General features: G+C 47.8%; 2 protein-coding genes across 2 annotated transcripts in view; one reads left to right on the top strand and one right to left on the bottom strand.

Moving 5' to 3' along the window:
• The window catches only part of LOC144152253 (uncharacterized), a 30,243-nt gene extending 27,766 nt beyond the window's left edge, over positions 1 to 2,477 (top strand). The window contains exon 3 of the mRNA XM_077683487.1: positions 1,615 to 2,477. Coding sequence (XP_077539613.1) covers positions 1,615 to 1,840 — 226 coding nt within the window. The 3' untranslated portion in view covers positions 1,841 to 2,477. The remainder of the gene's footprint in view (positions 1 to 1,614) is intronic.
• LOC144152252 (uncharacterized) overlaps positions 1 to 26,895 on the bottom strand; it is a 253,626-nt gene that overhangs the window by 113,175 nt on the left and 113,556 nt on the right. The window lies entirely within an intron of this gene.

Genomic DNA, 26,895 nt, shown 5'->3' on the forward strand with positions numbered 1-26,895 from the left:
CCGTTTTCCGTACGGCAAGCGGCAACCCGAGACTGCCACCCTCTACATTAACGGCTGCCAAGAAGTCGTCGCTGCCGACCAGGTCAAGCTCGGTTACGTCGCCTCCCTCCGACCTCGCCCAGAATTCCCAAGCTCAACCGAACAAAAACGTCACGTGGGCAACACAACGGCCTCCGCCTCTACGGTGGCTGAGCCCTGCAGTAGCGACCGGCGCGACACGAGTCCGCCGTGCCGAAGACAACGACGACGACGAAGACGGGAGCTCCTCACGTGGCGTAAGCCCACGCGCAAGCCTAGGCGACGCCGAGCGCTCCTCACGAGGCGCACGTTAACGTGCGCTCGGCATTTGTTTTTTGCTAAAGCCACCGCGCGAAGGTAGTGCCGGGCGCCTCGCACTGGGTAGTTTTTTTTTCGTTATTTTTTTGCTAAGGCCAACAGACCCAACTCAAGCTTAAACAGCTCTGCTGTCAAAAGAATAATGGAAAACGCGACACACGATGCGCTAGCATTGAATTTAGACTTAGCAGTGAAGCCGACTAGTAGTGAAGGAGCAAACCACTTCGAACGTGCCTCTCTTCCCCCCCTCCCCGACATCTTTTAACACGAAAGTGTTTCATTCCCGGATACACGAAGACTTCACATACGTCATATCCGTCACCGAAGTGATGCCAGTACAACGAATCAAGCGGCCTGTAAAGGGTGCACCCCTGCACGCAGTGTATTCTTGCGGGAAAGCAACCTTTAGTACTAAACAGTACGCTATTCTTAAGGTTGTTCGTTTTCGGGTTTTTTATTAAATGCAGAGCATTTCAGTAACTCACGATGTCACCCGCGTTGACGTCCGTAGTCCGCACCGCACCCCTCCCTACTATATAAAAAAAAATACTATCCGGCGCCCGGTTTCGATCCCTCGACCCTGCGGGCGGAACGCAATGTACATGGTGCTCTACCCACTGCGCCACAAAGCCGACACAAAAGGGGACGCTACGAACGCGCCTTATATCGTTGACTCATTCAAATTACTGCTGACGAGCGCTCTCTCGTCAGCAGTTGCCACAAGTGCAACAACATTAACGTAACGCCAACTACTTAACGTCGGGCGCCCCCGGAAATGCTCTGCATTTGATCGTGCCCCTCGCGAGGGGGATGTTTCACTGCGTCTTCTCTCGGTCGCGGGACCCGTGGCGCCATCTGGCGGAGGCGCGGCACAACTCGTAGCACTTTCTTTGAAAAAGCGCCTCGAAAGCGCGGCAAATATGAAATAGGGATGACGCGCTTTCGAGGCAATCCGCCGACGCGGCTGCTTTGTGTACAGACTCGGCGGTTTTTTTAACACGAAAGTGTTTTATGCTGGGATACACCAAGATTTCGCTGACGTCATATCCATCCCGGAAATGACGCCAGTAAACCTTTGCCGAAGCGACCCACCAGCAGGACGTCGCTCGCCAAGCGCACCCACAAGACAGCCGCCGACCCGCAAATCATGCTCAGGTGCAGATTTTGCTGCACATTTTACTTTCGTGTTTTACCGATTCCGTTTTGTTTCTCGGCTGGCGTGACAGCAGTATGATGTAATAATGACTATCTTCTGCGTACTTTCCCTTCACAACGCAGGTCTTCCGCCAGGCTGCCCTTCCCGTCCCGAGGACCATCGAGCAGCGCAGCGTCGTCGGCCGCGGCATCGGCAGCTGCGGCGTCGGCGGCCACATCTTACGTGCCCGTGTCCGTGCTGCTTCCGCCGCAGCCCCAGAGGCCGTCTAGGACCATCACGGTCCCGCCGGGACACAGGGCCATCATTGTGCCCGTAGAGGAACACGAGAACACGGCGTCCGAGAAATGAAGCAGCACTCCCTGCTGCACCCAGCCCGTCGCTCCGCCAACGGCCAACACGTCCGACTCCTTTGTCTGAAACCTCCTGTTACCTTATTTGTATGCGTGAGTGCGTGAGAACGTGATTATATCCATGGAGTGGTAGTACCCAAGAATCCAATACATGCTGGAAGCCAAATAATTTATTTTAATGAAGTTGTTCAAAGGAAAGATCCAGAAGTAAATTGTAGATTCTTCAGTTGTCTGCAATACAGGCAGCGCCCTTCCGACCCGAGAAATTTAAAATAAATTATTACTTCACGTATTTCCTGCCCTTAGCTGCCGCTTTCCAACTCCCGATCCTTGTCGATTAGCATTAAAAAAACGCGTATACAACAGTTTGTGAAACTGTGTTCCGAAAGGGTCAACGAGGCCTTTCGGTGACCTCGGCCTTTGGCAAGGTCATGCTTGCACTGCAAAGTCCAAGGGGTGGCTTCCGTAATATCATTCACAGGTTGTCATCGCTAATTTAGTTGCTTGGATAGCATTCACGAACAGATATGAAAAAGCGTATAAAACAATCCCTTGTTCAATACGCGGCAGTATAATTAAGCGGCCCGTTTGTCCGGTCCTAAAGATCCTGCCATGAACTAGAATGTTTGTGCGTTATTAAACCGACACTTCTTCACTAAAGTCTTCCTGTCTTTACTTCCCCCTGGTTTGAATTCGCAGCTTTACGTCTGCCCCAACATGCAACAACATGCAAAAATGAACGTTCAGAACATGGGAATCAATACGGTCGCATATACACATCAGCAAAGTCTAGCGTGAATGTCTTGGCGCTTCAGTTTGCTTTTACACCTTTCGCAAAACGGAAAACTTCACTGCTGCCTTTTCAGGACAGTCACTTGTGGGCATGGCGGGAGAACAGACTCCATACGAACTTTGTTTTAGTACTTTCATTATGAGCTTTCATAATGAGGTCACGGATGTGGGATCCCGTTGGCTTAACGCAAAAGCTGTTTCGACGGGAGCAAATCTTTGGATAGTTGGGGCCATTTTTAATGAATGAACTTTGTTTGAAACTTTCCTGTATCTCGCCTTTGCCCCTTTTTTATCAGAAATAAAGAAAATCACGTTGCGTCGGGTGCGTTTTGGTACAAGCGATGCAAAAGCACGCCAAGCTGGAATAGTCGGCACTAGATCTGCAAAACCAACTACTAGTTCTTGCCTGACGCCTGTACCTGGCAGACTAGTTTGTGATGCAAAGACACGCGTGAGTCTTGTACATATCACAACGGGCGTTATGGTTTGCGGCCATTCTGCAACATCCTGGGCTTCACGTTCCCATTCCTTCATTTTTTTTGTGTTATTTCTGCCACTGGCGGAGCACGAACGTGAAGCGAACGTTAATGCAGGATAAAAGCTTTTCAAAAATTGGACAGCAAAACGAGAAAGGAAGTTAGACCTGCAACAACGTTTTGAGAATTTTTTTCTTGTTACCGAGGGTTGCGACGAGGTCTGAATGCTGAGAGAAAAAGAAAGAGTAGTTTTAGGTTTTAACGCGAGGACTGGAAGTCTGCGGTGGACCATTTTGCCCTGTGGGTTTGCAGCACGCTTTCATTGGATCGTGGTTTAGTGGCGCCATGCGCGTGACAAATGTTGACTTTGTGAGGAGGAGCGCGGTATTTCTGTGCTTGAAAGGTTCAGTACACTGTCGAAAAGTTAGAATAATATATCGAGCGCTCAAGCATGATGAGCTTGTTCAAAAACGAAGGGCGGGGCCCACAACGGGAAAAAAAAACAGCCTTAGCCTGTTATTTCCTTTTCGCTATGTTAGTCTAAAAAGCATCAAGGATAATGGTTCTGTTCGTGATTACTCTTAATGAATTAGCGAAAGCTCTTTCACCGAAAACACTTCGTTCTATCTAAGGGAAGGGGGTACCAAATATTTAGGCGCCTCCTGCTTTTTGTCGATATGGTTGCACAAAAACTGCGCAGGACTATTTTGCTAAATAGGTACAGAAGCGAAATCCTCATTGCAAAATTACAATTCAGACGCTAATATTTTGTGCTTATTTCGCAGCCGCGACAGTCATGCAAGGCAGGTTGTGGTGTAGAGATTGGACTCCTAAACATGCGCAACCTGCAAGAGTGACATAAATATTAATTAATTCAAATTATTTAATCTTTCAAGTTGTTTCTACCTATAAGTGTTCCGAAAGCAAAAAGAAAATACTCGATCAGTTATATTTCTTTGCAATTGCAATCTTTCACTGAAATTAAAATGTGGTTTTTACACGCAAAAGTTTAATATTCGGCACGGCGTAGTCGAGGGCTACAGATTAATTTCTACTGCCTGGGGATCTTTAACGAGCGCCGAAACGTCGTATAGGCGGGAGTTTTTGTTTGTATGCCTCCATAAAAAGACAGCCACCACGGTCGGAATCTTACCAGTAGCGTAGTGCTCGCACACCACAGCAGCTTCAAACTCCTTTTTAACAGCGGGGCTATCTAAACCGGAAGTCATTTGTCCAACGCGAACAGAAAACCACCAATATGAAAGAAAAAAACCGCTTCCCGTTGTCGGAACCGAACCTGGGTCCCTCGCGTTATGAAAGCGGGGTCTGTCCGATAGAGGTATCGTCACATTCTGGGCGCACAGCATTATTTCCTTCCGGTTATTCGTAGCGTTGGCTCCAACGTATCCGGAGCCAACGCAGCCGACGTAGCCGGGTCTCCGACGAAGGGAGAGCGGCCGCCAGCTCTGCTGTTTCTCCATCCTTGCACCACTACTGCAAGCTGCGCCATCTTTTTTTCTCGCACCCACGTGTAGATAGACCTGGCATTATCCTTTAACACGGTTTATTACTGGGCATGTGTGCTGCCTTCATCGAAATGCTGGAAGCAGTTAAGCATGCAGTGAAAGCGAATGACGGCTGCCAATCCTTCAGCGTGTGTGACATGACGTCAGTGTGCCATGACATTAAAAACGCCCATGGGGTTGGAAACAAAGACGCTACGGTCAAGGCAAAGGGCTCGCCTCGGATTATAGGTAAAGTGAACATGAAAAAAAATTGATGGAAATGCTTCGTTGGTGTTTTCGTTTGTTCACGGAAGCGTATTCGCGGTAATGACTGGTGTTATGTGATAGTACATAGGTTAGAAAACTGCCACACCCAGCACAGCGACGCAGAAGATTCCTTAGTCTGGCCTGGCCTGTACCGCTCTTAGCTTTAAGTCTTTGTGCGTTCAGGTCTTACCAGGCTCAAATGCATGTGTCTGATCGACCGGTGCGTGCGCCTGAGGACGCGATTTCAAAGCCTAACAATAAACACACGAAAAACTGCACTGCACGAAAAAAAATACCGGCTTGCATTGGTCAAAATAGAACACAACTATGTGCTCGTGCGCATCTATTTGGTTTCTATAGGTCTCTTGTCTGTCCGTTTATAGTACCCATGTTATAAGAGCCGACAGCAGTGACTCGATTAAAGGGGCAACACTACCTGCGTTGTGTTGCTGGTTAAAGTATTAGCGCGCTATTTTCTAACCTCTGTGCCTAATCTGAATACATAGTTTGTGAGCTAGCCGGTTGATGCTGTTTGCCAAGTTCTCTGGTTTTATTCGTTTCTTGTGCGTCGGTATACCGGCGCGCGGAATGTCTCTCTCTGCACAATAGGCTCCCTGTGTAATTTACCTATAGGTCGATTACACGAGCGTATACGATGACAATGGAATACTTGAGGCCTGACTCAGACCCGTCGCGATTCAGCCCATGGAAGCTTCAAGACCACAACAAGCCAGGACAAGCCCTGGGATCCCAAAACACCACTCCACATGGCCGGGCCCGGCCCACGAGCTTGTGTAAGGTTAAGTACATGCAGTGTTCCACTGTATATAACTCCGGATGATACGAACGCTTCGGACAAAAGGCGTTCATTTACTGGTATCAGAGTCCTTCAATGTAAAGCATTGAAGGACTCTGCTGGTATCAAGTATATCGTAACAATTAAAAAAATGGCTGCGTATCTGCGAGGTTTGCTTCAAAGCCGTCAAAAGACGCAGTCTTCTGTTCCCCCTGCCCCTACCTCCTTGGAACCCCTCCTCATTTCTTTCCCCTCACACAATTCTCTCCTTACTCGGTCCTCTCGCGATAAACTCAATAGATGTTTGCTCAATTGAATTCAATATTCCCGCGTCCGTCCTGTTATCTTGCAATATGTTGGAAACTTTCGTTTCTATTGTTCATGAAACAGCACGGGCCGTTATGCTTTATTTCTGTGTTCGCTTTTATTTAGCCTGTCTTCGACGCCCTCTGTAACCTCTTCTTTAATTCGTTCTCGGAAAAACCGATAGCACGCGTATTTAAATTAAAAGCACGCAGCTACTCCGAGTTATGTCTTGCGTTTTATCGCAAATACGTGTAATGTTTTTTTTGGTGCTGGACAATGTTGACACCTACGAGGGATTCCGTGCGCCAGTTTTAGTGGCTTGCAGGGTTATTGCTTATATATACTTATTGTACAGAATTCGTTGGACTCTTGACAGGGCACTTTAGTCGACAGACAGACAGACAGACAGACAGACAGACAGACAGACAGACAGACAGACAGACAGACAGACAGACAGACAGACAGACAGACAGACAGACAGACAGACAGACAGACAGACAGACAGACAGACAGACAGACAGACAGACAGACAGACAGACAGACAGACAGACAGACAGACAGACAGACAGACAGACAGACAGACAGACAGACAGACAGACAGACAGACAGACAGACAGACAGACAGACAGACAGACAGACAGACAGACAGACAGACAGACAGACAGACAGACAGACAGACAGACAGACAGACAGACAGACAGACAGACAGACAGACAGACCATAATTTTGTCGCTTTAGGTGGCCCAACAAAGATTATCGTCTTTAAAAAAACCCCGCTTATGGTTAATGGCTCCGAGTTCCTCTACATAGGAACGTCCTTAATGTGCCTGGCCGGGAGATTGTGGCGTTGAGGTTTTATGTCAGTTTACTGTCGCCTTTTAAGAGTCACCACCGTGAATTCTAGAAACGGATGTGGAGGACGTAACAAGGGCGACTCGAGAAAGGAAAACGCTCTCCTAGGGTTCAGGTTATCAGCTTATGCTGGCTCGGCTCTATTTTTTGAGGGTACTGTACCAGAGAAACTCTGAGCGAGTACTCGATCGTTTGTTGGCTTCTGGAAAAAGACGCAAAGAACACGATTCTCCGGGGACTACGAGAGCAGTAGGTACACCGACAACTACCCGGTAAGTCAGATTATTCCAGAAGACGTAAAATATGACAAGGATATCAGTTTACTGACTCTAAATTACTGATTTGAACGGGTGTAGCCCGAAAGAACCCATTCCCGTTTGACCCCTTCCCGTTTGAACCTATTCCCGAAACGCCCTTCCCGCTTGACCCGTCCCGTGTGCGCCCGTTCCCGAAACGACCTTCCCGCTTGGGCGCTTCCTGTTTCAGCCCGTTCCCAAAACACCCTTCCCGTTACAACCCGCTCCCAAAGCGCCCTTCTCATTTGAGACCGCATCGTTCCAACCCATTTGTATTTCTGAAAATATGTGTTACCGTCTTCGAAACTGTTCTACAAAATGTGCTTACAAGCAACGGGCCATGCACTGAAAACTTGTATGCAGGAAATTTTCCGGAATCGACCGATATTTCCGGCCGATAAAAGTTTCTGAATGCCTTAGGCCGATACTGCCCTTTTGACACAAAATTTATAGCGGCGAAAGTGTACTAGAAAGATACCCAATATCTTGAGTAATGCACGCATTGGATTTTTCTGCAGTTGGTGTTCGTACGTGCGGCAGAAATTTATTTATTAGCCACTCGTATGCTCATTGTTTCGAGCGTAGCTTTGTCTTCGGTTTCGAGAGATCTATAGATCAAAGATGTCTGTAGGAGAGACTTTAAAAAAGCAAAAACATGTGCATAAATCTGAGAATTGGCTACTAATGCCTTTCCTGCGTGAGTAATGGGCAGATATTTTTATTTATTTACCGATACTTTACGGCCTGGTCGGGCTCATGCAGGAGTGAACATAAAACACATCAGTATTGGTTGGCGTAGTTTAAAAACGCCCAACACAAATAAGTAAAAGACATAAATATGTAATAGACGCAAAGAGGTCCGAACGCAAAGGGGTCCGAACAACGATATGCATTCGTAATGTGTTCCAATTTTAAAACACCACGATTCAACCAGAACACACATTTCCAATACGTGGGGAAAATTCTTCTAATGATACCGAGTTCTTGTTCGTTCAGTTAACTTATTCCAGTAAGAAATCGCACGAGGAAACAGAGAACTCTCGAATAGTAATTTAGCTGATTGGCTGCCTAATATTCTTACTATGATGTCTTCCCGCTAAACGTCTGAAAGGCCCTTGGAGGTAGTATTCCCGCGACAATTTTAAGTTTCTGTAGTAAAAAAAAAATCAGGCTAGAGACGACGCTGCGCTGCTTAAGTTTATGAGGTTTGCTCTATTATGCAAATTGAGTACACTAGAGGGACGGGAATAAACAGAATCAATAAAACGCAAAGCTAAGTTTATAATTTTCGCCGCTTCTCATGACTACGATTTTTTATAGCCAGATGTGACAGATGTACCCAGATACATAGGGTTATTTTATTACATCTTTTTATCTTTTATAGTTCTCGTCTGTTTCTTTTCGACATTGATGTACACTTGCGCTATTATAACGATTAAATGTGATAGTCCGACAAATACGATTTCTTTCAAAGTGGGGGTGTTTTTGCGATTTTTTATTTGTGCTTCCGCGGCGCTTTTCTGGGCTTTTTGATTTTATCATTTTTGGTAACGGAGTATCAGATAGTTTTGATTTATTTAGTTCACTTCTAACATTTGTTGTCTTTTCTGGAGGGGGGGATTTCAAATATTTGTTTTAATTGGTTATTTACTCGTCCTTTGAGGAATATCTTGAAGCTTGAGTTAAAGTTAGCTCTAGAGTGTGGATAAAATATATGTTTGTGTATAAACCTTTGGTTGATCGTGTGTGTTAGTAGCTCCTCCTCACACTCTTTCGGGACACGGCCATGATGGCGTCGTTTTAATGTAATAAAACTTAAGGGCCTGGTGTTTTGGGGGTGGATCTAAAGAAGCTAGAGACGAGTCAGTCGACCAAACAAGTGCAAACGAGGGCAGGCGCAGGGCGACCCTCGCGGCCTAAATACATTTAGTTAAGTGCATTTAGGTATTTTGCTGTTTTCGTTTTCATAAGCGACGTGTTTTTGATTTGTTAATTTGTTGTTAATTTTTTTAATTGGTGTGTTAATTTAAAGATTTGTTTGTTAATTTGTTAATTGTTAATTTGTTGGTTAGGCTTTGTTAATTTAAAAGATTAAAATAATTAATTGGTATGACTTGAATTGTAACCAAATGAAAAACACAATGAAAATGTTTTTATAACGTTTCATAAACTGGGTACGTTATTCCGGGAACGGACTAAATAGGAAAATACGAAACGGGAAGGTTCTTTCGCCACGGGTTGAAATGGGAAGGAAGGAACGGGAAGGTTGAAATGGTAATGGGTTCAAACGGGAACGGGCCAAGTGGGAAAGGACGAAACGGGAAGGTCGTTTTGCGCCGGGTTGAAACGAGACGGAACAAGCGGGAAGGGCGAAATGGGAATGGGTTCAAACGGGAACCTCCCATTTGAACATGTGCGCATTACGGCGCGATCTAACGCCCGCCTTTTGGAATCATGCTCATCTGTTAAAAGCCCGTAATATACTCAGGTTGATGGTAGGGTTCAACGCTCCGACGCAACGCAGGCGATGAGGCGCGCCGTAGTGAAGGGCTACGGATTAATTTTGACCCCCTGGGGATCTTTAACGTGCGCCGAAATCTCGTACACACGGGCGTTTTTGCTTTTCGCCTCCATCAGAAAAGCGGCCGCCGCGGCCGGGAATCGAACCCGCGACCTTGTACTCAGCAGCACAACGCCTTAGCCACTGAGCCACCGCGGCGGGTCCGTAATGTACTCAGAAGTTTCGGCCAAGAACAAGTACAATTTAGAGGCGGGGGCTTTAATTCGCATGTCTTATAGTAATGTTTGACAACGTTTACGGTTGGTGTTGAAAGGCGAAATATGTTTCCGAATTATAGAAGTATTTGGGGGATTTTCGGGGCTGCTTTACAGGCATTTAGAGAGAATATGATGGTAGATCTGAAATGGAACCTTCAGATAAGGTTCTACAAATTTGCCTGTGAGTGATTTTTGCATTCCTAACATATTGAATCTTTGTTTATTTGCATCTTGGCGTGAGTATGAGAATCCAGAGAATGGCTAGGGATGGTCTCCAACTGGGGTACCCCAAAGGTGTGGCATTCGTTTTACACGTGGATTTTATATGGTATAGAACATTCAAAAATAAAATCGCATCTACCTCCCAACGCATACAGCAACACCCCAGACACTCCTCCTGAACTCACGGTACCTACAAATGTTAAAGTGGAAGTGCATGAGACGGGCAAAATTGGAGCAAAACTCACTCTTTTCTTTGTTCGCAGAGTGCGAAGCATTTTAAAGCGTAGCTTTAAGGATGCCCATGTCGCAGAAAAGCCGGTGTCGTTGAACGAAAAATCGGTGTGAGCAATGAATTCCAAAGCACCACCTTACGGTTCCCGCTGAAACCCCCGGGATCGTAAGGCGCTGCCCAAACAGATGGCGTGCGAGAAGGGGCGGTAAGTTCTCACCGATCGCGGGCGCCGTACAAATAAAGGAGTGTTGCGTCATGACTATCACGTCATTGTGTGACTCGAGAACGTGGAAAGCTACTGATAATGCTGTGCGAACGGGGCCCGATAGCGCTACAGCGCTTAAGACCTCCAATTTTATAAAACTCCTTAAGCGGGACCTTCATGGAACCGCTTTGCTCCAGTTATAAGATAGGAAAACTAGCCATGGCAAACTTTGCCTTAAAAATTCCTCTAATATAGCAATAAAAGAAGGCAAAGTTTTCAGACAATTTTGTTCACCCTCAATGATGAATGGTAGTCCATCGCATAGTCTAACTATGCGAGCGCTCAGTGGACTGCGTTCAACTCCTCATGGCAACGTGCTCGCCCTTCGACAGGTCTGCGTTTTGCTCTGAGCAGCGCGCGTTAATAAGTGGTGCCAAAAAAAAGGAGGGAGGATTTAAAACCTCTGGGAGTTGGTCTAGCTACTCCTAGCAAGGGCCTCTAGCGAGTGAAAGCACAAGTGCAACGCTTTCTTTGACAGCGGAGAGTGTACCAGCGGAGGGAAGGCGCCTACCGGTTTTCCAAACAGCTGAGTTCTCGGTAACCTACTTCCACCTGCCGGCCGAGCGGGGACGCTTAACGGGAAAGTAACGGGACTTTCTCTTATCCTCACACAGACGGCGCTGCGGGCTTTCAGCGTGGAGAATGCGGGAGTTCATATATATCTTAGGGCACACCGAGTGCAAAAAAGGAAGTGTTGTTGGCAGTGCTGTCCAAGTGTTCGAAATTACGAATACGGATCGACTTTTTCGCGCTATTGAATTCATAATCGACTCTATATTTCCGTATTTATTATTTTCAAATTTTCGTTTTCGGAGGAATATTCCGACGTACTGCAAATATTCGGGTTTTCGTGTACTGTTAATCACGCTGTCCTCCTAAAATACAGGCTGTTTAAAAGTGATAATGCAAATAGGTATTTAATTTAGTTTATACGCGAAGCATATCTTGGTGAACCCAAGAAGGATTTTGGGCGCCGGATTATTTTTCCTGTGTCGTTTTATTTTGGAGCGTCTTTAAGGTTAGAGCCGTTTTCAAAGAACCTTCTGCCGTCTCAAAAATAATTTCTGCCATAACATGCACAAGACAGTTCCAAACTACTACAACTGCTGGCACGGCTCTACATATATAAACATTGTTTAGCACAAGTGAAACCATAGCGTTTTTCAGGCAACTGAACGTGAGTGCATTACCGGGACTATGAGCCCTTTTTTTGAAACTACATATTACACTTGTTTTTCAGGAAAACAAATAACAAATAGAGGGCCCTTCCACTCTGTGAAGAAGGATGACCAGCAAAGCTGTGATGCCGAGTCTCAATGTGAGCGACAATCTGTTTTGACCAGGTCGTACGTACTCCGAGGGGTGCATGAAGCAAAACACGTTTGCTTGTAATTTGCGATTGAGCATACTTCCTGGTTAGTTACCTGAATGAAACTTTGACGAACCAGAGTTTTGTTCCAGCGGACAACATGGGGCTGTCGCTTTCCCTCCCGTAGAAGCCCATGCATTGACAGCAGACGAAAATCCCACAATATTTACAACTTCACTGTTAACTGTGTAATTTTGAAAAAGTAAATAAAACTAGGTGTAATGTTAGATTAGTCTTACCGGCTAATTGTCGTATAATTTTCTTCGGATAGCTACAATAAAAGAAGAGTAAGAGCCACTCTCTGAAATGATACTCCCTCCGAAGATGGACGCGCTTCACTGTGCAACGATTACTGTGGAAAGCCAACTTACAAAAGTTGCGCCCACCTCCCCGCGAGGGGAACCCTGTGTAGATGCGACGCATCGTGGGGTTCACTTGGTGTTTCCGTTGGATTGATTCTGAAATCGCGTGAAACGTGTCGGGAACGCGTATGATTATTATGTTTTAGGATTATTATTAGTATGTTTTATTGGCCAATCTTGGTCAATCTCTCTAAGTGGTATGCTTGGGGCTTCGCTGTCGCAACGACCTTTACTCCATCATTGTTGCTGTAAGTGGGAGCTTCTTTTCTTTTATTGCAAGTGTTAATCATTGCCCCATCATGCGTTGTATCAGTAGCATCTTGACGTAGTTTGAATGAGTCAAGGATATAAGGCGCGTTCGTAGCATTTGATTATGTCTCGGTTTTGTGGCGCAGTGGGAAGAGCACCATGTACCTCGCGTTCCGCCCACAGGGTCGTGGGATCGAAACCGGGCGCTGCTAACTATCATTTTTTTTATAGTGTAGGGGAAGGGGTGTGGACTGACAACACCGTATGGAGGGACAAGGCGAGTGAATGAGATGCAGTCGCATCTAAAACCAAGCTCACAGTGATTTCTTAAATTGGGCTTCACGTCTAAACACAAAGGCATTGCTAGAAAGACAATATTTCAGGAGACACATAGGCCGGCCTATAATAATATATGACGCCTCTAAGCCCTTTTAAAATTTTGTACGAGTTTTTCCGTATGCTGAAGGTGTGGTGCACAGTTTTACGATATCGGGATTAGACTGGGCGTCGCAACGTGGCGCTGCGCTCATGTGCCATTCTTGTCTACATCGCTGGGTTGCTGGATACGATCTACTGGATCCTAGCCATAGGCAGCTTTTCTGTAAAAACCGGCGATGAAGATAGACGAGGTAAACTTACAGCAGAAAATATAAAGAAAAAATTGGCTGCGTATCCGCTCCTTTCGTTGCAAATGTTGACGAAACACGATAGTATTGCGTCCATATATGCCAAGTAAATGCCTTTCTTCGCTTTCCCGCTCACCCCTCATGCTGTTCCTCTCCTGTAGCGATCCTCCCAAGATAAACACGCTAAAGGTTTGCTCAAGTCAATTTAAATTTATTGCGTTCCACTGCACCCGGGCGGGTGCCTCGATGCCAGCGTTGCCGTTCGGTGGAGACGCGCCTGAATCGAGGCGCCCTACTTCAACGTTCATAGAACCACGTTGCCGTTGTCCATGTGCATTCCAAGCGGAATGTGCAACGTATCTAGTAGAGCCTTTTGTAACTATTGGCGTTTGATTCCTAAAATGCTGCCAGGGGCTATAGTAGCGTGGGCAACAGCAGGCGACGGAGAGCGGGTCACCTCCAAGGCATCCTGGACTGAGGACGCCTCTCCCCGGGCGGACGCCCTAATATCGCGCTTGCTGTCTTGAATAAAGTTTAATCAATCAATCAATCAATCAATCAATCAATCAATCAATCAATCAATCAATCAATCAATCAATCAATCAATCAATCAATCAATCAATCAATCAATCAATCAATCAATCAGGGGATGTAGAATTTGCTATCGTTAAAATCAAGCAACAATGAATTTTTTTATAATGAAACGCTGCAAATATCGCTTATGTATTGATTTTTGCCTCATATTTGCGTAATGTATTATTGTTTTTGTTCAGCAATGTTGACAAGTATGAACATTGCCACCAGACTTAGACGTTTAGGTTTGACTGTGGGTATATGAACCTATCGTGCAGCTTCTGTTTCAGTTTGGCTGGCTGGCTGAATTCTCGATTTTGTGAATGTACAAACTGCCAGGTTGTGTGAAAAAAATAGTTACTGCGAGGTCGGGCAGGCGTGTGGATCCACCATATTTCCCCTGGTTACGACTGACTTCGGGTAGGCTGCCAGAGGACGCCAAAAACATCCAGTGGCAAAAAGCGTGGCGAATTCTTCCCACAAAAGACAGATTATTTGGCTGGGGAGTAACACAGAACTCTTCCTGTCCCAATTGCGGTCAACCAGAATCCACGGCACACACTTTCTCAAGCTGCACTGTTGCGTGTTGCTTTTGGCGCATCATACACCGTGCCGCTCGAAGTTTGGGGCTTGCACGGTATCAACTGAGGTAACAGTGCCCTGGCACACCCCTAGGCAAACTATTCGTAGTAATTGGCGATTATATACTACGGCGCAATCGCTGCAGGGCCGTTGCACAGAAGCGCAGGCTACGTATGCAGTGGCCCTTGCTTTCCTTTTTCAGACACCTCGTGACCTTTCTGGAAGGCGAGTTGGCCCTGTTGGGTGAGGAAGAGTTTCTGCGACATTAGTCTACCCGGTTTATTGAGGTTTCGAACAAAAGGGTCATTATTCATGCCAGTTTTCCAGACCTGTGTCCTTACGGGTTTTCATTGTAACAATTGATTTTGGTGTTAGAATTGTGTGTTAGTGCGCTACAGTACTCGTTGTGACATTAACAACAACCTTGTTCTGTGTATTGCTGCATTTAGAGGTGTGCACGGTCTCGGGCTTACCCGAAAGCCCAGGCCCGGCCCGGCCCGGCCCGCGGGCCGGGCTCGGGCCACCCTAATTACTTTTCCCCCGGGCCCGGGCCGGACTGGGGCCGAAATGTAAATGCTTCGAACGGGCCGGGCCGTCCCGACGGCCCGGGCTGGCCCAGCACAGTGAAGCAATACTTAGGTTTTCTATGATACCACAGGAACTACATGTTGCTGACGCGGTAAAAGCACGGGTCAGGTTTCTCTTAAATGCAGAGCATTTCAGTAACTCACGATGTCACCCGCGTTGTCCCGTCGTAGTCCGCACCGTCCTTGTCCGCACACCTCCCCCTACACTATTCCGGCGCCAGGTTTCGATCCCTCGACCCTGCGGGCGGAACGCAATGTGCATGGTGCTCTACCGACTGCGCCACAAAGCCGACACAGAACGGGACGCTATGAACGCGCCTTATATCGTGGACTCATTCAAATTACTGCTGACGAGCGCTCTCTCGTCAGCAGTTGCCACAAGTGCAATAACATTACCGTAACGCAAACTACTTAACGTCGTGCGCCCCCGGAAATGCTCTGCATTTGATCGTGCCCCTCGCGAGGGGGATGTTTATACAGGAACTCCTACTTCTAGTGGACTCCTGGCGCCCTCTTTCTGCCATTGTAGAGACTATGAGGCGGTCTTCGAAGGGCGCCAAATTTGAATTCCACAGCATTTTCTTTTTTTTGTAGGTAACCTCTTATAATGATGATAGTACTTTTATCTCTGGCGTTTTTTTATTTCTTGCTCGATAATCATTATAACCAAATTTATTATTCGAATTTCGATTTTAATTGCTGTTGTGCAAGTTTACAAGATATAAAAAATGAAATTTTCGATCACTCACCAGCTACTACCATTTCAATTATTGTCGGCTGGCGAGGGGGCTCGCGCCGCCGCAGCAGTGCACCGCATGACTGTCACGTGCTCGCGCCTACTGTCACGAGCCGCGATGCACGAACCACGAGCCGTGCGGCCAACAGTAAGACTCCAGCGCCGAATCGCCAGCACTGCTCTCTACTGCCCTTCGAAGGAAAAAGGACCGCCGCCTTGGCGACGCTCGTCTCCTTATTGCTCTGCACTACAGAACAAATTTATTATCTCTCTCCAGGATAAATGAAGACGCGACGTCTTCTCACGCCCCCTTCGACTGCCAAATCATGAGGAGCGCATTGTTGCATTGAAGATGAGATGTATTTACGCAATTACCAGATGCGGACACATCGCGACAGACGGCATCGGCGTAGCTGAAACAGAAAGCCCTTCTACTAATTTCGTTCATTTCCTGTCCTCTGACCACAAGGACAATCATCATCGCCGGCTATTACCGTTGCACGTCGTTTCAGTTTTGTTTTCAACAAAGGACTACCCACGGCACGGCCACTACCCCTCATATCCGCCATAAACGGCAGAGCTTGCTGACCGGAAGAAGGGCATTGTACCACTGCCCCCCGCACAAGTACCCTTTGTCACACCGTGCGTGAAGTAAACATGGAACATCTCGCCCTGCGCTGCTCCACTTTTGATCTGCATCGACTGAACCATAGTGGGATTTTTTTACATTCCACGGGACTTATCGTTAGGCCCTGAGGCACATGTGGGCGTATGGCAAGCCGGTAAGTGTGAGAGATCTGCAACTGCATGTCTTGGGATGAACTGAGCAACACAAGCGACTCAGCAACACACCGCCTAGGGAAGTACAACGAATTACAATTCAGCGTGACTAGTTTCCGCCTCTAAGTTCGGGCGAAAACAAATTTTCAAGATGGAACACTTTGAACTGCAAACACTGCTGGAGAAACCTGCGCCTCCATCTGTTTTCTGTAGCAGTGCCCTATTCAGAGTTGCGTTTCCTTCTCTGAGCCAACAAAAGTGATGCTGTCAAAGACTGAGGTGACAATTCAACTTTAGTTTTGCTCTTTGTTTCGGCGGGAAAACATCTTGGCGAGCGTAGCTGGTGGTTGCAGGTGGCCTGTGCCTTCGGGCGTCGTGGCCGGCAGACGAAGACGAAAGGAAAAACGCAACAGGAGAGTAGGGTGGTTTAAATTCGCCAAAAGCCGCCTAAACTGTAACACTTAATATGATTGAAACTTTATAGATAAGCGATATGAGTCGGTATAGAACATAGTGAAGCGGCAACGATAAAAGGTGCATAAATGCACGCGTGTACTTTGCGTCTCTATAAAAAGAAGGGACCGAGTCCGACAGCCCTATATACTCGTGAGAAAAGGAAACGTATACGGACGAAACAACAAAGCAGGTAGACACCCTGTTTAAACAAACACGAACCGGCTCGTCCCCTGGCATACAGGTTCCATTTCTGGTATAGCAATCGCAAGAATCAGGTTCAAATGCCCAAGGTGCCATTGTATTTTTAATTGCTTGTTTTAATTCATTTATGGAACATTATGAAATTCTGCACAAAATGCCGGGTGGTTTTGTTCCCTTTAGGTGAGCTCCAGCTCTTTTTTTTTTTTTTACTTGTCAGTGGTTTGGGCCATTTCGGTTTCGGCTACTTTTCTAGAATATTTTTCAATATTACCACGAATTTGTCCGTGGATGGGGGGTTTTTGGTTCATCTTTTTTTTTTTTTTTAGGTTGGGCGGTTCGGTCCCCTTTATGTCGATTTCAATTCTTTTGTATGTAGCTGAGCGAAGGACAGCTGCAGTAGGGATATGTGCATGATTTTTATGTTTAATTGGGGTTGTTTTGCCCGTTTATTGTTGGTTATGCCTGTTATCATTTCCCTTACGATGCATTTTACCGCCTTTAGGTAGTTTTCGCTTCCAAACGTGCCTACAGTATTTGGGTTGGAAACCCGCAGCCGAGCCGGGCCGGGCCCGGGCTATAAAGTTAAGGTCTCGGGCCGGGCCGGGCCGTCCCGTCGGCCTTCTTCGTCGGCTCGGGCCGGGCCTACTGCGATAAGCACCGGGCCCGGGCTGGGCTCGGGCCCTCATTTTCGGCCTGTGCACAGTTCTAGCTGCATTCTTGAAACGAATGTTGTTGTATCCTTTTTTCCCCGGCATGCTAATCTTTTAGTTGTATGCAACTTTAAATTGTTTGAATGTTAATCTTTTGTCTACAACCAACTTGACACTTTTTATGTGTTTCTGTACGTGTCTGTAACTGGTAGCCTTTGCGCTCTATTAGTTTTGTAGCAACAGGCGCTGCACTTGTGTAATTGTTTCTGGTTGTTACGTTGTATCATTGATACCAGGATTTTTTTATAATAAATTTATTTTTTCAAGACAGACAGATAAACAGACATACAGAAAGACCAAAATTTCTGCGTTTAAGTAGCCCAAGAAAGTCTATCGTCTTTAAAAGGCGCTGTCTCGAGCTGTCAGCTCGAACAGCCCCAGTTTGGGTAGTTTCTACCGCCTATCCGGCGAATTAAGGGAAATTCTTAGAACTTTTTTAAGAATGTGAGGGTGAAAGCGTAGTTGGACCTTCTGTTGACCTGCTGTTGAACTATCACGTTGCTTTCGCCATGTCGCTGCCGCAGCTTCATCCATAGCCGCTTCCCCCCAACGTCGGTTACGACGGGCGTCATTTCGAGCTGCTCTAACCTCTTCCGCCATGGCGTACTTTCTCGAACTTCGGAACATTAAAATAGCCCGTAAAAAACGAGACTAAAGATCTCGTGGGAGGTGGAGGGAGTGTAGTAAATTTAGTTCATCAACCCACATCTGTCGTACGGCCAGTTAATAATACTGATGGTATAGCATCGACAGTCATTGCAGGTGGATTCTGCTGAAGTTTGTATTTCCTTCGCGTTCATAGAAACTTTAAAGTTCCTACACTTGTAAACAGCATTGTGTGTTCCTACTACTACTGGCAAAACAATCCCACTGAACTTGCTGCTAATCTTCTTACTAATGTTACTAATCTTGCTATAGTCTTACCAAAACCGGTGAAACAAGACTGACAGAGTTAAGAATTACAATCGCACTTAGCAGGGTAGAGAAACAGCTCAGAAAGAGTTGCACACACAAGGGCCTTGTTACTCATCAACGAAACAACCTCTGCCTCACGAGTCGAAGCTTCTTCGGTTCTGCCGATTATTGTTTCTAAAGGAGGAGATTTCGTCATGTTTAGTTTCATCCCACCTGGCCCAGTTCCGTACATCCCTACGACCAGTGATTGCGAGTTTGCTGATGATTCAAAACATAAACTGATAGAATTAATTGCGTGCGTGTGCTGTTGGGATTGCGCCAACTAGGCTCAGCCGCATCCCCTTTATCTGGTGCTATTTTCTATTAGCGGGACCCTGCAACACTTCGTTCAACTTTTTTCGAAATCTTAAATGCTTGCAGAAGGTGGTCAACCAACACACCCAGTACTTAGATTAGTGGGTCGCAAGGTACCTCCGCCACAAATTACTGCTCTATCAAACAACTTGGAAACTTGCTCAAAATATTTTTCTCTCTTTCCCGGCCTTGGACTTGTTCTAGCGCCGAAATTACGTCATTAAAGCGGTGTATCGGCTTTTGGCCGGTTTCCTTCGGTTGCAGAGATGAACGCGTTTGATAGCCACTTTAAAATGAAAGCCACGAAAGCAAACCAGAAACGGAAGCAAATCACGCCTCACCCGGGCCTGACCCGAAGCGAGGCGGTGACGTTCCGGCAACTGCAGACTGGGTCGCTACCCACACCGGTGCTCATGAAACACGTGTGCTCTAGCGTATATGTAAGTGACTTGTGTCGCGCGTGTGAATCGGAAAGGGCTACTGCGGCCCACATTTTGTGGTACTGTGAACGAAAAACGAGGGAGGCACGGACAGTGACGACGATCCCGCCGTGGCTTGCGGCCGCTGCGGGAAGCGACCAACGGGAACAACAGACACGGGCCGTCCAGTGGATTTCGGCTGCCCTCGAAAAGCAGCACCCGAGCGAAAGCGCCAGGTGCTCGCTACCACCCCAGCACAGGGGCAGGCGCGGGAGCCAGAAGGCGGGAGTAGTGAGGGCTGCTCGCCGTGTGAAGGACACCACGCCGAGATGATGTGTGGCCGCATCGCGCGATGACCCTCCCCTCGTGGGGATAGCGTAGTCGTCCGCCGGATGATCAAATAAAGTCTTTTCACTCACTCAGTGCCGCTCCGTGTTGGATATACCCATAGCCTTCGCAGTGCTTCCAGACGCGAAGGAAAGAATGAAAGCGCTTATCGAAAGTGTTGCAGCGTCCCTTAAAGCGATGGTTTCTGGCTTTGCGGAGGTATAAAAATTTCAAAATTTGTCATATCGCAGCGTGTTTTGTATGTGTCGCATCTTCATCAAGCAGGTTTACCTAGTTCTCAGGCACACAGTAATTGTTATTGCGACAGATGGGGTATGTCCGGTAATATTTCCGCCGTCGATCCGCATACACACTCAGACAGAACAACAGAGAAAGACCAAGTGTGTGTAGAGAGGGGTGACGTCAGCCGAGCTAGTGACGTTGAGCAGAGCCGGCGGCTGCATTGGCTGCAGTGGCGCTGCGTTCGCACTGCCATAGGGATGTCTACCCGGGAACAAGTTAGGAACGGCTATCGCTCATGCACGGTATCACTCCGCTTAGTCAACGGACCGGGATGACAACGAGCGCGCGCGTTTTGAAAGGAGATTGCTATGAATGCGTCATATCGTCTGCCTTTGCTCACGTAGTTTGTTTGTCGTCGGTGCAGTAATTTACAAGCACATTAAGCCCCCCAAAGAAATCACGGAAACGGCTCGTGCCATGATCCGGCGGCGGTAATGAATCGCATCCGACTACGGTGATGAAACATCTGGCCGCGGTGATGAAGCACAGCGGAAACTTCCGTTGCCGTTCTCAAGATCTTGATTTGATTGATTGTAGGGTTTAACGCGCCGACGCAACGCAGGCGATGAGTCGCGCCGTGGTGCAGGGCTCCTGATTAATTTTGACCACCTGGGGATCTTTAACGTGCGCCGAAATCTCGTGCACACGGGCGTTTTTGTTTTTCGCCTCCATCAGAAAAGCGGCCGCTGCGGCCGGGAATCGAACCCGCGACCTCGTGCTCAGCAGCGCAGCGCCTTTGGTTTTCGCGACTTTGTGTGCGCGACTTTGGTGTTCGGGTGATTTGAGCCTTTGCTTGAGGAATCTTTGAAAAATTACCAATGCATTTCACACCGTCAAAACTGCCGCTAATTCGCAGAATCCCAGGGGCACTGCGAAAAACTGGCTTCTTTTACATTATGGGGAAACGGGTGAGGGGGGGGGGGGGGGGCAGAAAAAGCTAAAGGTAAACCGTTTACGGGCGCACGGACAGTGACATCGATAGTTTACAGAAGTACGGAAAGGTACATGTCAATTCTGGGCACGCGAACAGAGGCGTGTCAGTAGTTTGCACTGTGACCAGAAAACTCCGGTTTAACGTCACGGATACGTCTACGTGACGTCAGCCCTACTTCCGGCACATCGCGCGCCTTTCCTCGCTCTGTCATTTGTTTGAGCTGTACGGTTGCATCCGTCTCACAAAAAGGAAAGAATCTGCTGCTGTAGGGCGCTAAATTACCGGAGCGCATCTGAAAGGGAGTGCAAACTGTTTTGCGTGCACTGGGACAGTTAGCACCGCAAACAGTTGACCGCTTACAATTCGATGTCGAACAGCGATCGGCAAGCTAGGACGTGCGATACCAGCTTAGGAAGGCTGGTACCGCAGACGAAGTGATGTCGCTTCGCAATAGCAATGACATCTTCGCCAATTGTTCCCTCGGCTGGATAGTTTGTTGGGTCCCACAGGGTTTAGGGACTAAGCAGCGTTGCCCCTACTCGCGAGGTTGAGCGTTTGAAGTCCCGCATCAGATCTAAACCGGGAAACAATAGCGAAGTTACGGAGCTTTTGCTTATCAGAAGCCCTCTCTTTTAGACTTCATCGTCCAGCCGAAAACGACGACAACAAAAATTTCTGTAGTTTGTTGTATTTTCGCGTGTCGTACTGTCGTCTTGTCATATTCTTGCCGTATCGTTATTCTGATGCTCTGTTGTGTGTCGTATTCCTGTCCTGGTTTTGATGTTCCGTCGCACCAAATTCCTGTCTTGTCGTTATCCTGATGTTCCATCAGTAGTTGCACATGGTTTGATTGGTAATGCCCATTGTGAAGAGTAGCGTAAATGGCAGTTCTGTTATGACTACAGAAATGTTTGTCGTTGAGAAAATTGACTTTGTCGTTACGACAGAAATGTGTGTCGTAACAACAGATGGCTTTGTCGTAACGACAGGACTTCTGTGGTCACAATAAAGCCTTTTGTCGTACGACAGGAATTATTGTTAGGTTTTTGCGGTATTCCTGTTGTGATTTGAGACTGGGCGCAGATTAAGCTTTCCATTATCTCTAAACGCTTTCCGACTTGACAAGAGAAACATGTCGATTGGTGAGCCATGCGTCTAGTATGAAGGATTCCGGCGAATATAGCTTATGTTCAGGTTACTTCGCTGCTTCTCCTTGAGAGCGCCGATGCTTCTAAAGATTCTTACCGCCGCTACATTTGAGCAAGGGCAAACTAAGCAAAGAAAACACAAATAGTGACGGATTGGAAAATTCAGAACTGGGTCTCCACGACTAATATTCAGGGATCTCCTCCAAAAACATCAGTGATAATGCTTGCGACAATGCTTTGGCAGTCGTTCGTTACCACACCTACAGTTAACCAGCATTGCTTTACTCTTTGTAGTTTTTTTTCTTATATTAGAGAATCAGTAGATTTTCACAGAAATCGGTCGATCTATGGAAATATCAGTAGACCTTGCAACACTACCCTGATAGACCATTGTAGAAAAATGTAACTCTGTCCGAAAAAGTATAGGCTCGAGACGGGATACCATTAATTAAGGTACCTAATTCACCCTTTTCATAGGTCGGCTCAACGTATAGCCCAAGGGTATTTCCACACAAGGCAACTCAATTGGAAACGCAACGGGTATTCTTAAAAGGTGCGGGAACATACGAATAGGTTGCCCTTAAAGGATGGCGCCAGTTTTGCCATTCTCCCATTACTTCAACGATGGATGGGAAAAGCGAAAACAGCAGTGTGTCGAGATTTCGGCGCACGTTAAAGATCCCCAGCTAATCGAAATTAATACGGAGCCCTCTACTGCGGCGCGCCTCGTAGCCCGGAAGTATCTTCAGCGCATCAAGCAACCCCACAATCAATCAATCAATCAATCAATCAATCAATCAATCAATCAATCAATCAATCAATCAATCAATCAATCAATCAATCAATCAATCAATCAATCAATCAATCAATCAATTGCCTCATCGGAGTGCTGCTGTTCTGCGCCGATTTTTTTTTTCTTGGGTGGAAAGCTTTTGGAAAAGTTGTATAGCATTGCTTGGTATCCGTACAGGTTCACCTACGGGGGTATTGAATTTCTTTTCCTTTTCAAAAAGGAGGTTCACACATTTGAATGTAAACATGCGTAAAGGAAAACAACGTGTTTGGCAAAAATCAAAAGCAAAACGCGCCAATTTCTTTGTTTTGCTGAAACAGTGACAAGGATAATCATCTATAAAGGTGCCCGACAATCGACATGCCATCCGTACGTCCTTCAGAACGCAACAGCTCGTCTTCCCTGTAAGAAGACCTGCGGCTGACGTATCTCTTTCGTGACTTCGTCTCTTGTAGTTGCATTGCACGAATGATACGCGACGCCACTGCTCGCAGACAAAGGACTTTTCCCCCTCACGAGCTGCTTCCTTTCGTCTGCCAGCTGGCGAGAGGTGCGTGCTCGTTACAATGAGAGCGGCTATCTCCCAGCGCCGGGGGCTGTTAGAAGAGTGCCTCTGGGATGACAACTTGTCCGAAGACAAACGCTTTGACCCGTGTTGACGAGCTGGCCGATCTGGATTGTCCGGATAAGAACATGTCACGACAACAGGCTCGTAGGTGTGCAGAGCACGGTTGCGTGTGTGACACAACAGCTCTTGTGTAACCGCTGCGTTACTTCCGGCATCTTATACGAAACCTAAACGCGTCTGAACTAAAAAAAAAACAATAAGACGAAGACAGGGGAGGATGCGCGATCTAAATGAACAGAGGCGCCAACTTTGCATTTTGTGCGAGTTAGAAAATAGTTTGAATGCTGCGTTCTTAACTTTCCCGACGTGGCCAGGTGCTTTAATGTCGCATTGAAAGTATGCATTCTCATTGCGTTTCTTGTGACGTACTCTTTGTGATACGCGTTACGCATCACACATCACGGCCAGCTACAACAGCTCCGCTGTTAAAAAAGAAAGAAACGCGTGCTGCAATGCTCTAGCAATGCGTTTGTGTATAACAGCGAAGCTGACTTTCACGAGACCGTGTTTAGCGTTTCGTAGGGACACATGGAGCCTCCATACTTCGATATAAATTCATTCGTATACGTATGTAGGTCATGGCATTTCCATCATCATCGGAGTCATCAGCATGCCCTTGGGTGAACCGCTTTGAACCTAAGAGAGGCGCCCAGTAATGAGTAGGAACCAACTCCTCGTCACGAACAGTGTAGGGTCACGGCAGGAGAGCGACTGAGAAACGGCGACGGATGATGACTAGACAGTAATTATAATGACATTTCATGGTCCCCTTTGGGAACGTGGGATTGTGGTCCCTCTCATTATGATAAACAATCCCGTGTCATCCCATGGAATAACGATCGGAGTGATGAGTCATCATCCCTCTCCACAAGAATGGTAATAGCGTCACGTCCACACCCCCCCCCCCCCCTTTCCCTCGTCACCCGCCAGTTAGGACCTATTTGAGGAAGGCGTGGGTGCGCGTGTATGCGCGAGAGCTCACTCCTCTAACACCTGTAATCATATTGCTGTGTTCGGCACACTTTTTCTGGGAAGAAAGCAGTCACGATTTTTTTTTTCTACGTTTACTGCACCCACACTAGCAGCGGAGAGTGGCCGACCTAAAGCAAACACAGGCGTATTTGCGTCCCGCCACCATCAAACACAAAGCCGCCCCGGCCGGTGCTGGAACCCATGACCTGGCGCTCAGGAGCACAACGCCTTAGCCAGTGTAGGCTAGGGCAGTGACCTCGACCGCGTACTGCTACAGGCAGGATTACACGGTACCCGGAGCAACCAGCTCGGCCGCCCGGGGGGGGCAGCGCTTTTCCGAGCGGCGACCCGTGCCGCGGTAACAACGGGCGGACGCGCGACCTGGCATGCTTTTGCTTTCGCACCGGCGTCGCCGCTCGCACACACGGCGCGCCGTCGTCGCTCTGTTCCGCATCGCCGGACTTTGCACGGGGCGCGCTCCTGCCGGAAGCTTCCGACGGAAGCGTCGTCCCCCGCCGACACACCCGCCACCGCGAGGAAGCCGATCCGGCCACGTGGGCGTCGGGAATGCCGATGAGCAGTTTATTTCGGCGACGTTCTCTCGCGCGGCGGCCGACGTCCCATTAGCGCGCGCGCTGTAACACTTTGCGCGCCCCGAGAGAGTGGACACTGCTGTTCCGAGGGCGAGGGTGGGATGGAAGAGGCTGACCGCCGGTGCAATGGAGACGTCTCTTGGAAAAAAGGTCTAGTGGCCCGGGGTTGGCTGATGAAGAATAGCACAGGATTTGAGAAGCTGACCGGATAGAAGCTGACCGCCTGTGCAATAGAGACATCTCTGGAAAAGCGTGTAGTGGCAGGAGATGGGATGATGCAGAGTAAGCACGGGACTGGAGCAAGTCTGTTAGTGGCCCGTAATTTGGCCAGCTTTAATTTTACGGCGCAATCGTTCATCGCTTGCAGGCTGAACCGAATGGCGTGTATGAGGCGTCTGGATAGCGGTTCAACAGCTTTTACGAATTGGCCTATGGCAATGTTAGGGACTCAATCTGGACTGCACAAGCGGAGGAATGGGAATCAAGGAATGCGACTTTGAAAGATTATGAAGATGCGGAGGGAAAAATTCAAAGGCATTGCGCCTTGAATGCGGATGAAGAGCAAAGCTGTAAAAAACATTGTCACTTAGTAACGACGATCACAACGGCTTTGTTGTTGCTGTGATATGCACTGACCGCATACCTGAAACTACAGACACTTTCTTGGACAATGTCTAATCGATGCACGTGCGCCGCTGGGTTCTCGGTTGCATCTCGCGTACACCTTGCGCTTTCGAGTGGCTTCGATCTCTCTCCTAAACCTTGCGGTGCAGCTCGATCCTTTTGCGCTACTGCCGCGATAAAGCGCGTGCTATAAAACACCCTGAGCTATGGAATGTCTCAAGCTTCCTAGAAATGTGGACCCTCGGGAGTTTTAAATGCAGAGCATTTCAGTAACTCACGATGTCACCCGCGTTGACGTCCGTAGACGTAGTCCGCACCCCTCCCCCTACACTATATAAAGAAAAAAAATACTATCCGGCGCCTGGTTTCGATCCCTCGTCCCTGCGGGCTGTTACGAATGGGCCAGCGCCGCAGTACTTCCCCGCATCACTCCTCGGCTGGGCGGCGAAGCCACTCGTGCGCCTTCGGAAACAGGCGCAATCATGTCGGCAACAAGTTGCGACAAAGCCTCGTCAGACGCTTCGCTCTCTGCGCATTCGGCGGCTGCCTACGGCGGCTGAACTTCGGCGGCTGCCTGCACGGCTCGTCTCCACGCTCTTCAAGGACACAGAGGCAGGCCCCGGTGATCGCAACGGAGTCCTCCTCTCTCCCCTCTCTCGGACTCAACGTGCCCGAGGCTATGAACAGCTTACGAACTCTGGAAAGAGTGTAGTGCGTGTTCCAGCGTGTTGGCGTTTGACCGTTACCGCTTTCGGGTATAAATAGAGCTCCCAAGCGTTGTAAACCATTCCTGTTAGAGCAGCGAATCGATGTAGTCGCTCTGCTCGAGTCCTGTATTGTAACCTCGCCCGTCGGGTCATTGTTCTTTGGCTTCGGCTCACCTCTCGCTATGAAGTAAACAGTTACGTTAGCCTACGGCTTCTGGACTTCTTCACGGCTGCAACAGCGGCTGGCCGCTCGCATCATACACGCTACCACTCGTATGTCGGAGGCCACGGAGATCGGATCGGGTGCCCCCGCCCGGT

Source organism: Haemaphysalis longicornis, unplaced genomic scaffold, assembly GCF_048455015.1.
Source record: "Haemaphysalis longicornis isolate Haplotype H1 unplaced genomic scaffold, Haemaphysalis longicornis Haplotype H1 scaffold_9, whole genome shotgun sequence".
Taxonomy (NCBI): Eukaryota; Metazoa; Arthropoda; class Arachnida; order Ixodida; family Ixodidae; genus Haemaphysalis; species Haemaphysalis longicornis.